A 19,784-nucleotide genomic window follows, 5' to 3' on the forward strand; every position below is an offset into this window, starting at 1 on the left:
TTGTGTCATGAGGTCAATACAAATAAAAAGAAAATTATGTACTATATTTCCTTGAAAAAGCTGCTTCATTTTGGAATAAAAGTCCTGATGTTTCAAATGATCTTTATTAGTTCCATTAACAGATAAAACAAGTACATGGAGAGAAAATAATAGAAGATCAGAAACTCAACAACATGCAATGACTCACCAACTAAATATTCAAAGCCGATAGAAAATGAACCCAGAGTAGTACACACGTGATCAAGTCTGTCATACTATCATTGGCTTACTTATTCTAAAATAAATCTGACAAAATTCTGTATAATAATGTCTTTCCACATAGTCATGGAATATATATACGGCTTTCTTTAAAGCAAGAATGGGAAGCCTGTTTTGGTTGTTATGATATTATGTGACGAGTATGTGTGGCTTTTTACAAGAGGCCCCGGGCGCATATGCCCCCACCCGCCTGACCTTACGTTCCCCGTCTTCAACAGTGTAAGGTTAAACATTTGGTTTTCAGGATTAACTGTAAATTGGAAATGTTCATTAACATTTCCACACACAAAAAAAAAGCCAGTTGCAAACTAAAATAAGAATTCGGATTTACTGACAAGCGGCTGTCTTATGAAAGAAGGCGGTGCAGGAGGGATGTCGATCGCGGCGGCGACGGCGGCGGCTAATCAAATTCCAGCGGGTGCCCGTCGAAGTGGGTGAGCACGTGGTTCTCGAACACCTTCTGGTCGCAGTCCAGCGGGAACTGCTCGCTGCACATGGGGCAGATCTTCCAGTGACTCTCCACGTGCTCCTCGAACTTGGACTGGTCGTAGTTGGGCGGGAAGATGACCTCACATAGCGGGCATCGTTTCATGTCCATGCTGCGAGGACACATACGGGGGGGGGGGGGGGGGGGAGAGAGAAGGGAAGCAGGAATTAAAAGCTGTCAAGTGGCAACGGTAATTACGCTTTGTAACTAAGTAGAAGTACAAATATTTGTTTTGGTAAAAGAAATACTCGGTACAGATTTTCCTCACTAAAATGAATTTGAATGTGTTCATCTTTTCCAGCATCGCAAAAAAAAAAAAAAAAAACAGGAACACATTTTCCAAGAAAATAACACTACACTACAGTGTAGTATAAAAAATTCTGGCCACTAGGGGGCATTATACAAACATACAACACATAGACATAGATTAAATGCACTATCCATCCATTTGTTGATTTTTGCAGATGATAAAGAATATATGCATGTGAGTATTGTTGTATGCGGTCTGCATGTGTTGGTAACATCTGCGTTCAAGCGTATTTTATTTATTTTTTGAAAGGATTACAACGATTGCAATATTGATGCTAGTTCGTGAGCCGGTCTATGGACCTTCCTATTGTTTTAGCATGACCCTAACAGGTTTTTGTAGGGGCAAAGTGAACAATCGGACTACCACGGTTTACAAAAGTCAATTCACCCCATTCCCCCCCTCCTAATCAATTATACACAGAAGCCATTTTGATCAATTTTACCCGACTTTTTTATGCAAGCAATGCTTCAATTGCTTTTCTAATGTTGTGAACTGACAAAAAAAAATGCTAAATTGCACTTAAATGAAAATTCTCATCCAAAACCAAAAGTTATAATACTGCACCTTGAAAACTTTACTAAAAACGTTTTTTGTTTTTTTTATCCTCAACTTGATCATTTTCTGCACTTTTCCAAAACATTTTAAGACGATGTTCATACCGCAGGTCAATTCAGATTTTTTCTTTTTGGGCCCAATGTGTCATGTATCTATTTTTTACAGCTTAATATGAACAGTGCAATTAATTTGTGTTTTCAAATCAGTCCACTTTTGTATGTGGAAATAAATCGGTTGCAAATCTGATGCAAGTGCAGAAAGGGGAAAAAAGCCCCCCCCGAACCCCCCCGCCCGATCTGTGGTTAGCAAGCAGCCAAGTGATGACGTGTGCAAAGCATGAGCACAAGGTAGTAAAGCGCACGTCTGATGCGATGCGGGTGGGCCGCAGTGGGGAGTGTGGGGGGAGGAGGGGGTTTGTGTGGCAGAACAAACACGTTACACATGTTACAATGCGCGGTGTTCGGGAAGCGGCGGGGGGTCGGGGGGTCGGGGGGCACGGCAAGCTGGCTTGCTGCTTATAAGTGTTACCTGGGATCAAAGCAAAAGGGAGTTTGTCCGTCGTTCACAAAAGGGTTGGTGGGTTCAGTTGCGGTGGGCTTGTCGTTGATGTTAACCTGTGAGGTAAAACATACGCCGATTATGCACTGACAACACTCATGCTATCAAACTTTAAATTCAAGTTTTACAAAATCCGGTGACTTGACTTATCTCCCACAATATTGATTTGAACCCCAAACTGTGCCACTTTTTGGGACGTTCAACTTTGTGGAGGTTTTACTGTACATGTCAATATGCACTTTACAGGGCAAGTCAACCCCCCGCCCAAAAATATTATTGATATTCTGGTTCATATTGCTGTACATTTGTGGAATATGAGTTAAGCAGCTAAATCCAGCCGTTTTTTATCAATTTCAAAAGGCGGCCATTTTGTCACTTGCTGTCCAATGAAGATGACATCAATGTTGCTCTGGTCTCAGGTAACAACCAATCACAGCTCAGCTTCAGAAAACAGCTGAGCTGTAATTGGTCCTTGATGAGCCCTGAGCAACTGTGACGACATCTTCAGTCGACAGCAAGTGGCAAAATGGCCGCCCCCTGAGATGGATAAAAACGGCTGGATTTTGCTGCATAACTCATATTCCACAAATGTAATATTAATCAGAATGTCATGTTTAGACGAATGAGGTCACATATAACGTATTATTGTCAAAAAATGTTTCAGGTTGACTACAACCTTTAAGCAATAACCAAGGAGAGGCTGTGTTACATTGTTGTTGTTGCTCGGCGTATCGTCGGACTCCTCGCGGCCGTCGGGCCGGGACTGGTGGCGGGTGGGTTGGATGCACACCACATTGCTGTCCCAGGAGGGCGGGCCCACGGGGGGGAGGCAAAGCAGCTGCTCATCCGACAGCTCGTCATCGTCATCTGCAAGAGAGCACATTGCCAGATACGGCTACCGTCAATGAGGAGGGACGTGATTCCAAATTACTTTTGATGTTCTATTTTGGTGATTCTCCCAAAAAGCGATACTATTTTCAGACTAGAGGTTAAGCAAAATGTTAATTCCTTTGATGTGCACTGAACTTTTGGTTCAATTCTAATTTGTATGACTTGAGAGGTTCCATTGTATTACATAGTGGACGTGAACCGACCTTTTGAGTCAGAGTTTGAGGAGTACGGATTCCCAAAGTGCAGCTTGCTGGGACTCTGAGAGACCAAGAGAGGGGTGGGGGCGTCCTGGGCGTACGGCACGGGGTACTGCAGGAATAAAGGCATGCTGGACTGGACGTTCTCCGCGCCGGCTTTCCCGCTGGCCCCCTGCTCTGCCTTCTTGTTGCTTTTCTGGAGCTCCTGCAGAGGCAAAGGCAGGGTTGGGAGAACGATGACAACATGCCGTGTTAACAAAGTGTCGCAATTATTTCATAGTCACTAACTTAAAGTTCAAAGTGCATTTCTGCTGCCAAATTCTGCGATGTGCTTTCAGCAAAATACCAAAGCGCACTTTCCACCCTCTAATTGAAGCCTCCCTGAAATTAGCAATTTTTAGGGCGTCCTTGTCTCGTAAAAATGAGCCAAGACTCACCACGCACCCCCTACCGGGGGTCCATTGCCGGGTATGAATTTCATTACCATGACAAGGGACACAGTAAAAGAGTTGCTACTTGCTGAGCCCCAAATCTAAAAAAGCGACTGTATGTTTGTGAAGCTTCGTGAAATCGGTATATAATGAAGATCCATTTGAATTTGTTTAATTTTGATTGATCAATATTTTCAATTTGAAGCCTATTTAATTTGTTTTGTCTAAGACACAAGTGCGCAAACATTTGAGGTGTGTTTGATTTTTAACTCATTCACTGCCATTGACGGCTATAGACGTCAAAAATTAATGTGAACTTTTTCTATTAGTTAAACATTTTTTCATTAAATTTTTTATGAAAACCTAGAAAAAAAAAATTTACTGTACATTTATAACATATAAAATTAGTGATAAATCGTGAGTCAACTATTGAAGTCATGCGATTAATTACGAATACAAATTTTAATCGGCTGACACCCCTTATTTTTAACAATTTTTTTTCATTAGGGGCGTCAGGCGATTAAATTTTTGTTGTTGTAATTAATCACATGACTTTGAACGATTAATCAAAAATTTATATCTGCTCTGAATGTACAATAAAAAAATCGAGGTTTTCATACTCTTGTTTGCAAAAGTGGAAAAAAATGTTAAACTAATAGAAATTGTTCAAATGAATTTTTGACGTCTATAGCCGTCAATGGCAGTGAATGAGTTAATAGACCTGCGCCAGGTCATTCAAAGATCTAAAATATATATATATATACACACCGGTAGCATATAAATGCTTATAATGGTAAAATAATCAAGTGTATGCTTTAAAAAAATTTTTAAAAAAAAGCACGCCACAATTGATATTTCACATTCATTCATAAAGTTTCTCTGAAAACCTCTCCTTGCTGTGCACACACTTTTCGACCAGACATGTCACTGACTGCAAACCGGAAGTGCTGCTAAAATCACAATAAGAAACCATTTTAGCCATAAAAAGCAGTCCATTTACCATCAAGCATGATAAAAATAACATTTTGTACATGACTGGTTTCCATAAAAATGTATTTTAAGTACAGCTATCTAAAATATCTGGATACATATTTAAGGCCATAAAAGTGTATCGCAATACGTATTGTATCGTTGCTGCTGTATCACGATACACATTGTATTGTATTGTTGAAATTGAATGCCCAGCCCTAAAAATAACTTTTTTTCCTTCTTTAAACCTTTTCATAAAAAACAATGAATTATTAATTAGAATACAAAATTAGTTTTTCTATATGTAAAATGATTATTTTTACTGTAGCTTTTAGAATACACAAAATCATAAATCAACCAATTATTTAATGAGTGAAATGAACATATTTTAAATCAAGCAACTTTAGGTAAAAGTATTGCAGGACTCACAACATGTAAATGCTTAATAGCCTGGAATTAAAAACAAAGCTGGTCATAAGAGGCCCTCGTTACTCTGATATTTATATTTCAAATGATGAAAAACTTTTTGGGACAGTTTTGTTGTTATGTTTTAAGCTCATCAGGTTTGGTTCTCACATTAGGTTTCACCAACAATTACAAAGAAAAACACAATCTCATCTCTTCTCAAAAGCACTGGCACCATTTTGTTTTACTGACGTCAGGCGCAGACGCCGATTCCAATTTACAGTCTGCTCTCCTAATTGGCTCATTCAGGCCCTCTAAAGCGGCTCCAAACATGATTTCGGGGGAATTTTAGGTCTTGGTCTCGCTGTGGTCCAAACTAATGGAAAGGAAAATAAGACCACATTCCCTTTTAGAATTAAGACCCATTTTCACGCTCAAGACCAGACATGGGGGAAAATGGCCGCTGTTTTTCGTGAGTGGTTTTTTTAAGGGTGGAAGGAGTCTATAAAAGAGAAAATGCAAGTGGTTGCAAAGCACCTCCAGTTTCTCCTTGAGTTCTCTCAGCTCCCGGCCCTTCTCGGCTACCTGGCTCTGGAGTAAACAAAAGGATAAACAACGGAAGAATGAGCACACTCATCTTTGCTGGTCCTTCGTCTGTCACGCGCTCCTCAAACATGAATTGCGCTACGCTGCAAAAGATTCCTCCACGCCGAGCGCTGATTTATGTGCGGCGGCGCTCGGAGACAAACAACATGTTTGAGTTCCTCACAGACACCAGGGCAAATATCCGCCTGCCCCGGAGCCAAGCGAAGCATTAGGACGGCAACTGGAGAGGAGCCTTCAGAGCCAAGCTTCACTTGTCTCCAGCGGCGGACATAAACAGCCGTAAAGTGTTGTCTCGCAGACGGGCCTGCTCGTAAACAACAATGTCACGAGGATTGCGCTCAAGGGAAGACGTGTAATCAAATGCCGATCCTCTCGGAGCTTAGCCATACATAGAGGACATAACGCTGGGATGGCTGAGACCATTTCAACAACTATACGCTCTGTCTGCATGAAGACTTTTTTTTTTTTTTTTGCTACAAACTATAATATGCAAGTAATTATTTGATTCCAACCTAAAAGCTTTTCTCCAAGTCCATACACAAACATTGCAACAAGTCTTTTAGAAATTGTCGTCCTCCTCCTGTGTTTTCAACAGTTAAGCTGTCAAAACTATTATCAAATTATTATCAAATTAATGAACAACTATTTTAATAATCAAGTAATTGTTTGGAGCCATTTTTATTTTTATTTAAAATTGTCCAAACCCTCTGATTTCAACAGTCATTGTTCATTGATTTCTGTAGTCCTTCATGAAAGAAGACTGATTATCTTCTGTGTTTAATCAAAATAACATATTTTCAACCATCTGTTTTTACTTTGGAAACAATAACCGAACCGGTAACTAGGGTTGTGCCAATTTTATTTTATTTTTTTCGATTCTTATAAGAATCGTGATTCTCATTTAGTACGATTCAGAATCGATATTAAATGTCCCAAAATCAATTTTTTTTTTAAATTATTTAATACTGTTTTGCCATTGTTTGTGTGTCTTTTAATGGGAGCGCTGTTCATGTTGTACACGATTTGGCCACTTAGGGGCAGTGTGGTTCCACACGGTCTGATACACTGTTAAGTTGTAGCCACATTAGAGAGTAGAAGGAAAAAGTCACGATCAAGTTATTCCAATAAAAGTTTTTCGGGGTTTTTTTGCAGCGTCAAAAGAGCATATGCTGGTGAGCAATGTTAAGATGCTTCTCTGTATACGCATTTTGTATGAATGCCGTTCTTTTGTGTGATAAAAGTGCCGCGAGTAGCGCGCTAATCAGCATTAACGAGTCAGACTGGAGTAGATCATGACGATTCTTTGCACGTCTATAAATTGAAGCGGAAATCATTGTCAATCAAATCATTTTGAATCAAAAATCGAATCGACTTGTGAGACAGTCGAAGATTCCCACCCTTACCGGTAACATAGTACAACATCACCCCCCACCCCCTTTTTTTAGCACTATACAAAGTATTAAATAAACTCCAATCACTAGTTAATAAACTGTAATGGGGGGGGGGGGGCTTTTTTTAATACACGTTAATACAAAATTCAAATGAATTTGATTAGTCGATTAATTGATTGACTAATCGATAGATTAATCAATTCTAAAAATATTCGATAATGACAGCACTATTCAATACACTTAATCTGATTTTGTATGTGGCCCAAAAAAGGCATTGACAAGATAGAAAGGCTGTAAGGTTGCACCCACCATGCAGCGATCTTCCTCCGACGCCAGCTGCAGCTTGAGATTTTCGCTGATCTTCTGCTGCTCCTTCACTTTCCCCGCCATCTTGGCAAGCTCGTCATGCATCATGCCGCTACGCTCCTTCTCCTCCTGAAAGATCAGCGCGAGGTGTGGAGCAAAAAAAAAATGCTTCTAGATATTACACAAGGGAAGCGTTGAAGCTTTCTTACCATCAACAATTGCTTGTATTTCCTGTATTTCGAATGCTTGTCAGAAGCCTCTCTACTGATGCCTTTGAGCTTCTCCTGGATGAGGGCCTCCAGCATGGGATCTGTAGAACCAGGACTCCCTGTGAGGACCATGAAGGCTAATCAGAGAGTCAAGCAAAGAGTGAGCAGATGGAAAAGTCACCGGCAACTGACATAGCAGTAAAGTAAATGGGTTTCAAAGTGACAGACTTACCTGGAACAGATGTGTCTGGACTCACTGATGCAGGTACTGTTGTTAGATCTTGTGCTGAATTTCTCTTCAGCTCCTACACACAAGAGGAAAAAGTGCATTTCTATTATTGTAAATGCACTCTAAGACGAAACGAAACACATGACGAAAGTGCAAAAGTGTGAAAGGTAGAAACTATCCTGCCAGTACGCAGAATGCAGACCTACCCCTTGCTGCTCAGACAATTTGAACACTTGTTTTTGCATCCGAGTGCATTCCTTGTATTTCTCCTTGTAGTGCTCGGCAGCCATGTGAAGACGCAGTTTCAGGTCCTCCACCTCTCTCTGCAGCTCTGCTACGAGAGCCGGGTCTGTACAGACTTCCTCGGCTTTGGCCTGGTGAAACATGACAAGTTTGTTCGGATCAACCATCATTTAAAAATCGTAGAGGGTAACATGATTCGACATTTATGATGGAAAATTCGAGAGTGATTTGTCATCAGTTTGGACACCCCAAAAAGAATCGAGAATCATTTTGAACCGGAATCGAAACAAGTAAAATATGATGCTCTACACTGTTTTTTGTTCTCGGTCATTTGCATATCTGACTACTACATTTCCAATAACTACTGTCTGTGCTATAATTCTAGGTGATGACGTTTAATACACCCATTGGTTGTGCCAATGACGATATTTCACGCTACAGTCTCAAGTGCAACCAGTGCAAGAAACGAACAGAGATGGTTGTGAGGGAGGTAGATAAAACCAGCAATTGCTTATTAGCTAGCTACTTAGCTAGTCGGCTAGTAGAAATCCTGATTGGCTGGTAACTTTATAGAGAATTAAAAAAAAATAAACCAGTGGCCTAAAATGGACCGTATTCAACTTCAGAGGTTAAGTGCAACAACATCCAAAAACAGGCTGCCGAGTCATGAGGTGGACTTCATCTTATTATAATTGACGTCAAGAAGTAAATCACAACTTGTCACCTTGACTTGACTTACTGCCTCCTTCTTGGCATCCTCCTTCATCTGCTCCACCAGGCTCTCCAGACGTCCGCAGTGAGCCTGCGCTTCGGCTTTGGCCTGCCGCAGCGCATCGGCCTCCAGCTTCATGTGATACAGCTCGGACATGGTGCGGTCGCGGGCGCTCGACGCGTCCCTCAGTTCGGCCGCCAGCATGGCCGTCTGCTGCTGGTTGGCCTGGAGCTGCTCCTCTTTCTGACGCAGTTGCTCCTTCACTGCCTTTAAATCTCCCTGTCACATGCAAAAAAAAAAACACATTAAAAGGGGAAGTGGATTTCACGACTTATTGATTGGCGGTGCGCACCAAGGGGGAAACTTTGGCCAAGATCTCTTTGTACTGGTTCTCTTTCTCAGTAAGGCATATCTGCAGGCGTCCCACCTCCTCTTTAAACTGAGCAATGGTGTTGTCTTTGTTGACGTCCACCGATTTCATCACCTGCAGCTCCGCACTCAGCTTAGTGTTCTCCAGCTCCCGGTTTTTAAGGTGAATCTGACGCAAACACAAAATAAAAAGAGCATTTACACCGTGTATAGAAACCAATTATCTTATTTTTATAACTCTTTGACTGCCAAAAACGTTAAATAACGTTTAGTAAAATCCTATGGAGGAGTGCCAAAGATGTTAAAAGACGTTTGTTTCAAAACAGAGGTGAAACTAACCATTTTCTATTGTTGATTACTCAAAAACGGAATAAGGTAGAAACAAACTTTTTTTTCTGATGAAAGATGAGAGTCCAATCATTCATTTGGTAATATGTGTGTTTCCATAGTCCAAACACATAATTTTCTGCGGACCTTGAAAGATCAGTCAAAAGATCAGTCAAAATGCTTAAATTGGCTGGCACCCACGGCATCCCTTTTCTGAAAACGTCTGGCAGTCAAAGAGTTAACTCTTTATATTATATATATATTATTATACGGGCATGTTGCTATCAAAATAAATGTACCGTGACAAACGGAGAGAAAAAAAAAAAAGAAAAGCTTGGGTAGAGCCCAGCCGCCATACAGTTATCGTGCAAGTTATTTTTTTCTTTTTGGACCATTTCCGTAGTGACTGTGCAGTTTGCGGCGATCCCATTTCCTTTGCTGTGTCCACCACAACAAAGAGCCACGAGCACCAGACGCAGCAAAAAGCCCGCTTTGGATGATGTTTGGAGGAAAAAGCGTGCAAAATAATCACAGCAGTTAAAAAAAGTTCAAAACAGACCTCCCTTTTGAGGCAATCCAATGTAATAAGAAAAATCGTAAATTCTACGTGGCATAAAGCTGTCGCTGAACATAGTTGTCAAGTAAACCGCTGCCAACCAAATTGAGAAAATGATGATGTGACAGGAGAGCTCCTTGTTGCCACATCCTGGGATCTTGCAATTCCAATGCTGCTTTTCATCTCCCAATGAGATCTTGTTTTCCTCAAAGAAATAACGGCAGAAAGCCATAAAACTACAAAGCGCATTACCTTGTAGAGTTCCTTCTCATCTTTCTCATTGTTGAGTTGAGACTCAAGTGTTTCCTTGTCTGTTGTGAGTTTCTTCATTCTGTCCTTGAGACTACAAAACATAACATAAAAAACATTTACCATATTTGAGCGATACCATTTCTTTAACTCATTCACTGCAATTTGACGGCTATAGACGTAAAAGATCCATTAGAAATTTTTTTTCCTCCATTTTTGTTAACAAGAGTATGAAAACCTCGATTTTTTTATTGTATTAGAACAGATATCAAATTTGTGATTAATCGCGAGTTAACTAATGAAGTCATGCGATTAATTACGATTTTAAAAAAAATTTATCACCTGATGCCCCTAATTTTTTATAATCTTTTCTCAAAAAAAAAAAAAAAAAAAGATTATTAAAAAAATAATATTTATTTATTTATTTTAAAGAAAAGATTATTAAAAATTAGGGGCATCAGGCGATTAAAATTTGTAATCGGAATTAATTGCATGACTTCACTAGTTAACTCACGATTAATCACACATTTTATATCTGTTAAAAATGTACTCCCCAAAAAAATTTGGGGTTTTCATACTCTTGTTAACAAAAATGGACAAAAAAAATTTAACTAATAGAAATTGTTCAAATGAATTTTTGACGTCTATAGCTGTCAATGGCAGTGAATGAATTAATATGAGATGCTAGTAACATTTTGACACAAAACATGTAGTACCGAAAGCTCAGATACTGATTAAGACAACATGTTTCATTTAGTTAATAGTATCGTAAAAATCTAGATCTTTCAAATCAAGGTCAACCTGATAAAGTACAGCTGTAGGCTTTTTTCTTTTTTGGGTGGGGGGATCTAGTGAATTTGGCTCTTCTTTGAGTAACTTAGTTAAGAAAAAGTGAGCTGCCGTTCATGCAAGTATTGGAGTTATTTACAAGTCCAGCTCGGTTTCCTTTTGGAGGCCTCTCTGGGTGACTCCAATAAGGTCTTCCTCCAGTTGTAACACCCTGGATGTGGCCTCTTCCAGCCTCCTCTTCACTTCCTCTTTCTCTTCTTGGAGGACCTTGGAAGAACTCTGCAGTTCCTGGAATGCAGAAAATACACGGTTAATCAATGGAATGATTATTATTAATAATAATAATGTCCCGTCTTACTCTATAGAAGTTCATCAATCGTCATAAAACATTTTATATAAATAAAGTTATTTTCTCAATATAATTGGTTGTTGAAAAAAAAAAAAAGCATGTCCGAATAATGATAAACATACTAAATCAATTTTAAAAAATGTCATAAAATAAACAAACGATAAACTGTTTTATTATTTAAGAGCATAATTTTGGTATCCTATATTCACACCACATAAAAAAAAAAAAACATGTAAAAAGTATGGCCATAAAATTAACAGCCACAAAATAAGCCATCGCTCTCTCGTGAAAGCTGCTTTCAAACGACCAGATTTATGGTAGAAGACATCCAAATGAATTCAAAGTGGCATTACTTTTAAGACTTAATGGTTGCGTTGTAAAAATTGTTGGCTTGTGAGTTGATAATACAGACATACATATCTGTCAAAACGTGATTTATGCATCAAGAGGCATGCGTTTAAATAGATCTGCATGTCTTTCACTAGGGGGCGCTAAGAGACTGTTTCGGGAGACTGTCACTACAGAGCAGAAATATTAGCATACAGGTATGTATGTAAGCATGTACTTTTTCATGAACGTGTATTCAAGGAGTGTCTATGATGAAGTCAAATCGTGACTCCCTCCACCCGACTAACTCCACATTACTTGATTTTGTCTCTTCAGCAGGGCGCAGTTCTCCTCCTCCCTTTCGCATGCCTTCTGCAGGCTCTCCTTGGCCAAATCCAGCTGCTCCATCTCCTGCTGCAGCAGAGCCACCTTTTTCACCAGCTCATCTTTCATTCGATGGGCTTCCTCCACCTTTTGCTGCGTACAGAAAACGTGTTTAACTTGTTGAGCTGCGTCGTGGCTATAAGTTATGCAAAGCAAGTCCTATTGCACACGGGTATTTGGAAAAGGTTTTTGGTGTCACGTTTCAAACTAATGAACAGTTGCACTGTATTGTAAAATAAAAATGAAAGAATGCAAAGATATAAACTGGTTTTATATGATATAAGACAGCCGAAAACCACAGACACTGCAGTATTTGTGCATTTATTGACTCCAGCTTTGGGTTGTCAATTCAACCCCGTGCACCTTTTGAGTGTATTCATTCTGTATTGTTATGTTTGGCTGTTTGTCCTGCACAATAAAAAGCCAAAAATGCTTCAGTGACAAGAGGATCTCCCCCAAGGGCATATCCAAGTTGGGGTACTTGTAACTCATGGCACCATTGTACTTATCAATGCACTCACAATGACACTAAAACATTTGCTATCCACAATAAAGTTCAATCTCAAGCACAATTCTAGCCAATCAGGAGTCTGAAAAACACTGTTTTGTAGTCTGATGAAAAGGCACAGTCAAACAAATGCCCAGTCTTCTGTTGTTGTGTGCGTGTGGATAAAATGTCAAAAATACTATTAAGTGTGGACATAGCCAAAGTCAACATTTGCATTCAACGATGCCGACGTTACCTCAAGGAAGCTCGCCTTGGTGGTGACCACCAGGATGTCCGAGTTGCATTCGTCCTCCACGGTCAGCAGCTCTTCCTCAGAGGGGCTGCTGGCGCGAAACAGGAAAGGTGTGCTGGCTCCGCGAATCTCCCCTTTGTGGGTCACGTAACAGAACTGGTAGAATTCGCCGTCGTCATTGGGCACATAGTATCCTGGGGAAGAAGACAAAAAAATATTCAAGAAAAGCATAAAATAGTGTACTGAAGCTCAAATGCCTCAACTCGGAGCATTTCTCATTCAACCATTTAAAAAGGCATCTGACCTGTGGTTTATTAAATAATTATATTATATAACACTATGATCTTACCCTGAAAGACCACTGTTCTGTTGACTGCGGTGCCGTCCGCATAGTTCTCAGGGAGGGGGGACCACAAGAACGTATAATAGTCCCTCGCTGTGCTCCAGCCAACCTGCGAGACATAGCGGGGAATCTGTTCAAACAGACGCCTTCACCACATCCGTGTAATATAATAATGGAGAAGTCAAAACCGGTGACTCGCTCGAGGCCGCGCACACACAGCCATTTCAGTGTGTCGTTTCATTGCTACCGGAACTTTGTCATCACTGCTGAGATGAGTGTGTAAGAAGGTAAAGAAATGTTCAAATTGAATGATTTTAACTCACGGGCGCCATCGGCATGCTGTTGTTTATAACACAGAGGAAAAAGAGGTGGCATTTTTATAGAAAGGCGACTTGGAAGTGAATGACAACTCCAATAAAACTATGAAATTCTGTTTTATGTGTTGTTAACCGATGGTTGATGATGGGAGGGGGCGTAAAAGTACAGAAAATACATATTTAACTTCCGTCTGCTGCCATAAAACTGTCAAACAAAATCAGTAAAAGGAGGGGGCTGGTTTTTAGTGTGCACTCTTTCACACAGACACAAAACAAACCTCATTCTTTACTGTATTAAAAAAAACGGCTACATCATTTAAAACCTATCTTGTTTGTCTGTCTCAATGTATTCATGTCTAACGACAGATTTTCTTAAGCTATATACTGTACTAAAAGCCTGGAGCTCCAACAGTGCTAGTGTTCATCAGAGCCAGAGATAGAAGGCCCCCCCCGTTTGCTACGAAACCCCCAGTTGTTAACCAGCGCACTTCCGGCCTCCAGCAGTAAAGAACAGGAAGCAATTAAAACATGCACAGAGTGAGTTTATGTCATTACTGGAGGCGAGCCCCCGCCAGTGCGCTCATTAGTGGCACTGGCTGAAAACTCTTGAGAGAAACTCTTTCACTTGCCTCAGACGTGCCTACAATGTGTGTGTACATACACACTCACAAGCCACAACATTAGGTACACTAATGTGCTTGGTTTTGATTGACACCCGAAGAGAGGTATTCATTTAACAATGGTTATTGCTCGGATTCCAGTTAACACCACATTGTACTTTTTCTAATATTTCTTAGTTCTTTGTATAATGCAGAGTAGTATAGTTTTTTTTACAGGAAATACATTCCAGACCTACCCAAATTACTATATAAACGGCTCAGCTTCAGAAAACAGGTGAGCCGTGACTGGTCGTTACCTAAGCACTGAGCAACTGTGATGTCATTTTAAGTTGACGGGAAGTTACGAAATGGCCGCCCCCCGGAATAGAATAAAAAACAGAGGATTTTTCTGCTTAACTCATACTCCACAAACGCAATATTAATCAGAATGCTGTGTTTAGACTACTGGGGGCACATAAAAATATTATTGTAAAGAAAATGTTTGGGTTGACTTCCCCTTTAATTCTATTGCATCTGCATCTAGTGAAGCTCAGTGCTGGCCAGCACAACTTGGGTTACTTCATTGAAGATGCACAACTGTAAATTCAGACGGTCTATGAAAGTGTGATGAGTGTGGTTGTAGATCTGATCCAGAACTTTGTTGTGATTTCGTGCTACAGAAATTTGTCGTTCATCATCGTTAACACACTTGCAGGTGTCACGTTCCAAACAATCTCCGCAACAGACACAATCCGCGAAGTAGCAAGCAAAAAATGCAACAGGCTGTTGCTTAAAAACAAAATGCGAGTGATATAGGAAGGGTTCATTATACAATGTAATTATTTTTTCAAATGTGAAATCTCTGTTGAAACAAAGACATCTTACAGATGTACAGTAAAAAGCAACAGGTTGCTACAGGAGGTCTTTCTGCTGTCCAAGTGCCAGTCAGAGTTGCAGGAAGTGTTTGTGAATCACATGGCGAGTGAGACATGTTAATTACAAAGCAGGGTTCGCTTTCTCCTCTGCCTCGTGACAAGCCGCCCCAACCCACACCTCCGAGCGCCCAGAGCAACACCAGTCACGCTGTACGGGAACTGTTCCAAGGGCCAAAGGCTGCGATTGCAGATGTGACAAAAACCAAAAAATGTCAAGTGCCCGTATATCATTATAATGTTTGACATCGATTGCCCCACGGGAGTGAATGAAGTTTTCTAAATGTGATTTACGGTTTTAGATTACCTTGTAGAGCAAAGTCTACAATACAAGCATGTTAAGTGTAGGGATGTAAATCACTTCTTTCTTTCTTTTTTTAAATGATTGTCTTTCTGTCAACTTAAGCACTTAACCAGCTGCAGCATAGGCCATAAAAATGCGATAAACATTATAGTAAGATCGAACCCGTCTTGTGATGTAATAGAGTACAAGTACTTCAAAAATATACTCAAGTAAAAATTTCACATCTCTGTACTTTTGTTATTTAGAATTCTGTCATCTTATACTCTACTATATTTTCTAAATAAAACATGTACACCAATGCATGTTCCCTCTTAGTTACTGATACAACAAAACAAAACCATAAACTGTTCATTGATGCAATGCCTGATTCCTGAACCACAGCGAACAAAGCTTGTACAGAGCGAGACGCGTAGTTTTCTTGCACTCAACCATGCGCATGGTCACCATTGTGCGTGTTTTTTATTTATTCACAATGCTACCTCGTTTTTTCCATTAGGTCATTAGCCTGGTGCTACATATCCATATGTTGAGCTACCACTACCTGCCTTACTCACTCTGATGCCACAGCACAGGAAATGTTTGGCATCGCCTAGAGTACAGAAAAAGAGAAGTCCGATAAAGCATATTTTTAACCGCAAATGAAATAACTTAAGATTTCCAGCCCTTGCGAAATTTAGTACAATGTCAGTTCATGTAAAATGGAAACTCTAAATGCCATTTTGTAACATTTGTGCTCACAAATAGCATGTCAACATGTAAACTTGTATTATTTGGACAAATGCTAACAGAAAAGCAGTGCAGACGATTAAACAAAAATGTAGGAAAACAAGTGTTCTTGGCTGGGAGGAAACACTGAGTACTAACACTGCATCAAGGTTATTGGCAAACATGCCAAAGCAAGAACTTTGGCAGCAGTCATTCGTCTGTCAACACTGGCAGAAAGACGGTCTGGATTTTAACATCTATTCTAACTTGGCTGAGCAGGAGTTCTGAATCTGTTATTTGCTCTAGACCTCACCTAACGTGAGATAATGACACATGTACAAATACACATACTGTGTGATAAATATTGTATATGCAAATAAAATCAGAAGCTTACATAGACTTATTTATAAAAAGGCACATCATGTATTTTTTCGGCACCGTCTGAAATAAAATCAGACCAAAATTATGCAGTTTTAGGTCGATTAGGATTACCAAAATAATTTCTATTTGCTAAGTGCCAGAATAATTTGTGAAGGAATTTGTTTTAGTCATTTATTTGCAATTTTTCCCCTTATTCAGAAGTTTAAATACATTTCATTAGTGTTTGGCACCATTGCCTTTTAAGTGTATGACTTGGGTTTGTTTTGGATATACAGTACTGTATGTACTTCTAAAAGCTTCTCACAAAAGCTAACAGGATTTTTGGCCCATTCCTTTTGACAGATCTGGTGCAACTGAGCCAAGTGTGCGTGTGTTGATGACCTTAACATTCATGAAACTTTGCTCACACGTCACGCCTGGCCATTTTTCCCCTCTGCTGAGAGAACTCCTAAGCCACGTAAATGTCCTCTCACCTGCTCTGAGTAGCTCTTTTAAGAGCTAGGATTCTTCAGAAATAGTATTTCCCTTACAAGGATCCACTCTTCACTTTTGGGGGGAATTCTAAGAAAACATCATGATTCTAAAAAAAATCTTAGAATCTAGTAACTATGAATGAGCAAGTCCATCTTTCCACTAAATATCTTTGAAAATACAGTCCACTGTACATGATTCAAGAAAGCATAGAGATTTAAAAGAGAAAAAATGCAGCAATTTGCCCTGACTATTTGGGAGGCACAACACTAATTTAACAGAAAAACCTTAGCACCATTGCATAATCTAAGTAAACACACAGTTATACTCCTCACAATTCATTATCACCACCTTAGGTAGCTTTGTTAAAATAGCAAGGTTACCCCCCCCCCCATAATTTTAATCAAAAAACTATATTTTAACAAAATATGTGGTTACTCCAGTACACTATATTATTACTGAGTATATTTCTTTGTACAAGGTTGTTTTTAAATACCGATTGTTGTTAGTCACCTTGAAAATGCCAACCCAGTCCTTTGGGTTTGGCTTGATGAATTGCGTGAGGGTATAGTGACACTCCAGTGCAGCATGAGGCAGGTAACTTTTGCCTACATTCTGGAAGATGACGTGGGCAAAGTTTGACGTGTCCATGTTGTTGTCTAATAAAGGCCCGTCCACGTTCAGCGCCATCAATCAGTCAACAATGGCTGGAAGAGATTAAACATAAAAAACAATGAGGGACAAATACCAAAGATAATCAACTGCAATGATTTCTGAAACAGTAACTGTGGCAAAAATGTTATTTACAAGTTTTATATTTTGTGTGTGCATTATGGCCATCAAATTTGACTAAATTGCAAGCACAAAATGTTTCCTCGGGATTTAAGCCATCACAGTAGTGAATACAGCAAATACATTGGAGCAGTGAGCTACTTATTGGCACCCAGGGAGCAGTTCATAACTTAATGGTATTTATTTGGCACTCAAAGACACACAAGTTGTGGATCTTGGGGATCTTGGAGGTGGATGGTCCACTGCCACATCCTCTCTAGTTCCACCCACACTTCATGAAGCTGATGGGTGTTTTTTTTTTTTTTTTTTTTTTGTGCCTACATTCGTCTGTCGGTCAATGACTTGAACCGGAATCCCCACGGGAGCAGGTTACAATCTTAACCACTTGCCCACGGTTGCACCGACTGACTTGTGTTTCGTTTCAGGTTTCATTGCACTAGTCTAATGTTGACTATAACAGTCTTGCCATTCAGCCAAATATAAACCTTTCATCACAGGGTTACAGTTCCACCTGTGTTGCTGCCTTGATAACTCTGCATGAACGCATGGCAGGGATCAAGTGTTCATGGGAGTGCTACGTGTCAAACACCAAAAACCTTTTTCCAGGCAAAACAATATCCGTAAAAAAATTGCCATCATGACTATTCTTCAATTTTAAAAGACACCTCTTAAAATGATTAATAAATAAATATTTGCAAATTCACTGGTGCCATGATTTGAGAGTGCTCCACCTTAAAACGTTTTTTAAAAATATGAGCTGTCACTTTGTTTTGTGTTCCCTGCCACTTTGGTGATGGGGGAAAAAAGGAAATTAAGGTACTGTAATGCCCTCACATGTGGGCAAGGAGAGCTACAGTTGCCATTGCATTTTCAGCTGTTTCAGTCGTTTCGTCTTGTAGCAAACTTAGCCTGTAGCAGATGTGTGTGACGTCATGCATGTTGTTGCTGTCAACTGTTGAAAGAAGACAGTTGAAGACTTTTCTCCTCTTTCATCTATATCCGCGTCAAATATCAAACGTATGTAGGAATGAAAAAGCCAACCTGACTCCAGCTTCTGACATCACTCATTATGCCCATTAAAGACACGCATACAACACACAGGCGATTTATGTCTTTAAAACATCTGATAAAGTTTTGTTAAATTGTTGTTGGTCCTTTCGTGAAGAAGGTTCGATAGACTACAAGTGGCGACGACAACAATGTTCGGACGAAAAACGTTCAAAATTCACTTGAATGGTTTTTAGAAACCTACTTACGTCCCCGAAATAAAGAATAAAGACAAGTCTTTATGATAAATAAACCCACGCGTTGAAACGAAGACATAGCCCTAAAACTATGAGTTTCGATCTAAATACAGTCGAATTAGGGGGTGGCAACTTATGTAGGGAAATCTGCTTTTGACGACGGCTAAAATTGGACCCCCGATAACTTTTGGACTTTGTATAACAAGATCATATTCGGATGTCGAAACTTGACATTCCAGAAAGACCAAGTACATGGCTGAAACTGATAGGCGAGGCCTAGAGCGATTAGAGACAACTCAGCGATTAGCTGGCTAATGTTAGCCTCGTGTTTACCAAGAAAGGACCGTGCGTCGATAACATGATGACGAGGAACGAAACATCTATCGACTACATCATCAAGCATTAACATTGTTCGTAGTTTACTAAAAAATATCATCTTTCCAGCGACTTGTCGACTAGAGGGCAGTTAGCTAACGTCAACAGTTAGCAAACGCTGACTTTTAAGCTTTCCAACATGCGTATCAAACACGGCAATTTTTCACGAACGACGCATTATCAGCGAAGCAATATCCAACAAACGCAATACATACCCGGTTCCCATGCTGAATAACGACTTAAATCGTTATGTATCATAAAAAATGACTGTTGACGCAGTTCAGTGCTTCCCCGTATGCTCTTCCTGGAACAACAACAAACTACGTAATTTCCGGCCAGTAGAGCTCAAAATGGTTTTGAAAACCCGGGTAAAGGATATTATCAATTTATTTGGTTGCAACGATTTGGCCACATTTGTATCGTTATTGAACTTTGGAAAAGCCCTAATAAACACAATTTAGACATTTTGAATGT

The 19,784-nt window shown here is 39.8% G+C and overlaps 1 protein-coding gene across 5 annotated transcripts; it reads right to left on the reverse strand.

Annotated features, from left to right (window-relative positions):
* Positions 1–88: 88 nt before the first annotated feature.
* Positions 89–19,693, reverse strand: tax1bp1b (Tax1 (human T-cell leukemia virus type I) binding protein 1b). Of its 5 annotated transcripts, none has more exons than XM_077574898.1 (18): positions 19,526–19,693; positions 17,413–17,606; positions 13,197–13,299; positions 12,851–13,041; positions 12,042–12,200; positions 11,187–11,335; positions 10,262–10,352; positions 9,110–9,295; positions 8,785–9,036; positions 8,009–8,176; positions 7,806–7,878; positions 7,574–7,692; positions 7,368–7,493; positions 5,599–5,652; positions 3,263–3,461; positions 2,878–3,035; positions 2,139–2,224; positions 89–857 (listed from the first exon to the last, which is right to left on the reverse strand). In XM_077574898.1, exons 2-18 carry the CDS (start codon positions 17,587–17,589, stop codon positions 659–661), a joined length of 2,490 nt encoding a protein of 829 aa, XP_077431024.1. In that variant the 5' UTR covers positions 17,590–17,606; positions 19,526–19,693; the 3' UTR covers positions 89–658. The 5 variants fall into 5 exon arrangements, with proteins under 5 accessions (XP_077431024.1, XP_077431022.1, XP_077431023.1 ...); XM_077574896.1 differs by having other exon boundaries at positions 7,574–7,710; XM_077574897.1 differs by having other exon boundaries at positions 8,770–9,036.
* Positions 19,694–19,784: the final 91 nt, after the last annotated feature.

This window comes from Vanacampus margaritifer, chromosome 9 (genome assembly GCF_051991255.1).
Source record: "Vanacampus margaritifer isolate UIUO_Vmar chromosome 9, RoL_Vmar_1.0, whole genome shotgun sequence".
NCBI lineage: Eukaryota > Metazoa > Chordata > Actinopteri > Syngnathiformes > Syngnathidae > Vanacampus > Vanacampus margaritifer.

What these genes read in the sequence shown, in the direction of transcription:
- tax1bp1b (XM_077574894.1), bottom strand. Translation starts at nt 17,589, where the DNA reads ATGGCGCTGAACGTGGACGGGCCTTTATTAGACAACAACATGGACACG. An exon ending in TGCTGAAGAGACAAAATCAA is followed by an intron (nt 11,336 to 12,041) that starts GTAATGTGGAGT and finishes TCTGCATTCCAG; the next exon opens with GAACTGCAGAGTTCTTCCAA. An exon ending in CTCAAACTCTGACTCAAAAG is followed by an intron (nt 3,036 to 3,262) that starts GTCGGTTCACGT and finishes GCTCTCTTGCAG; the next exon opens with ATGACGATGACGAGCTGTCG.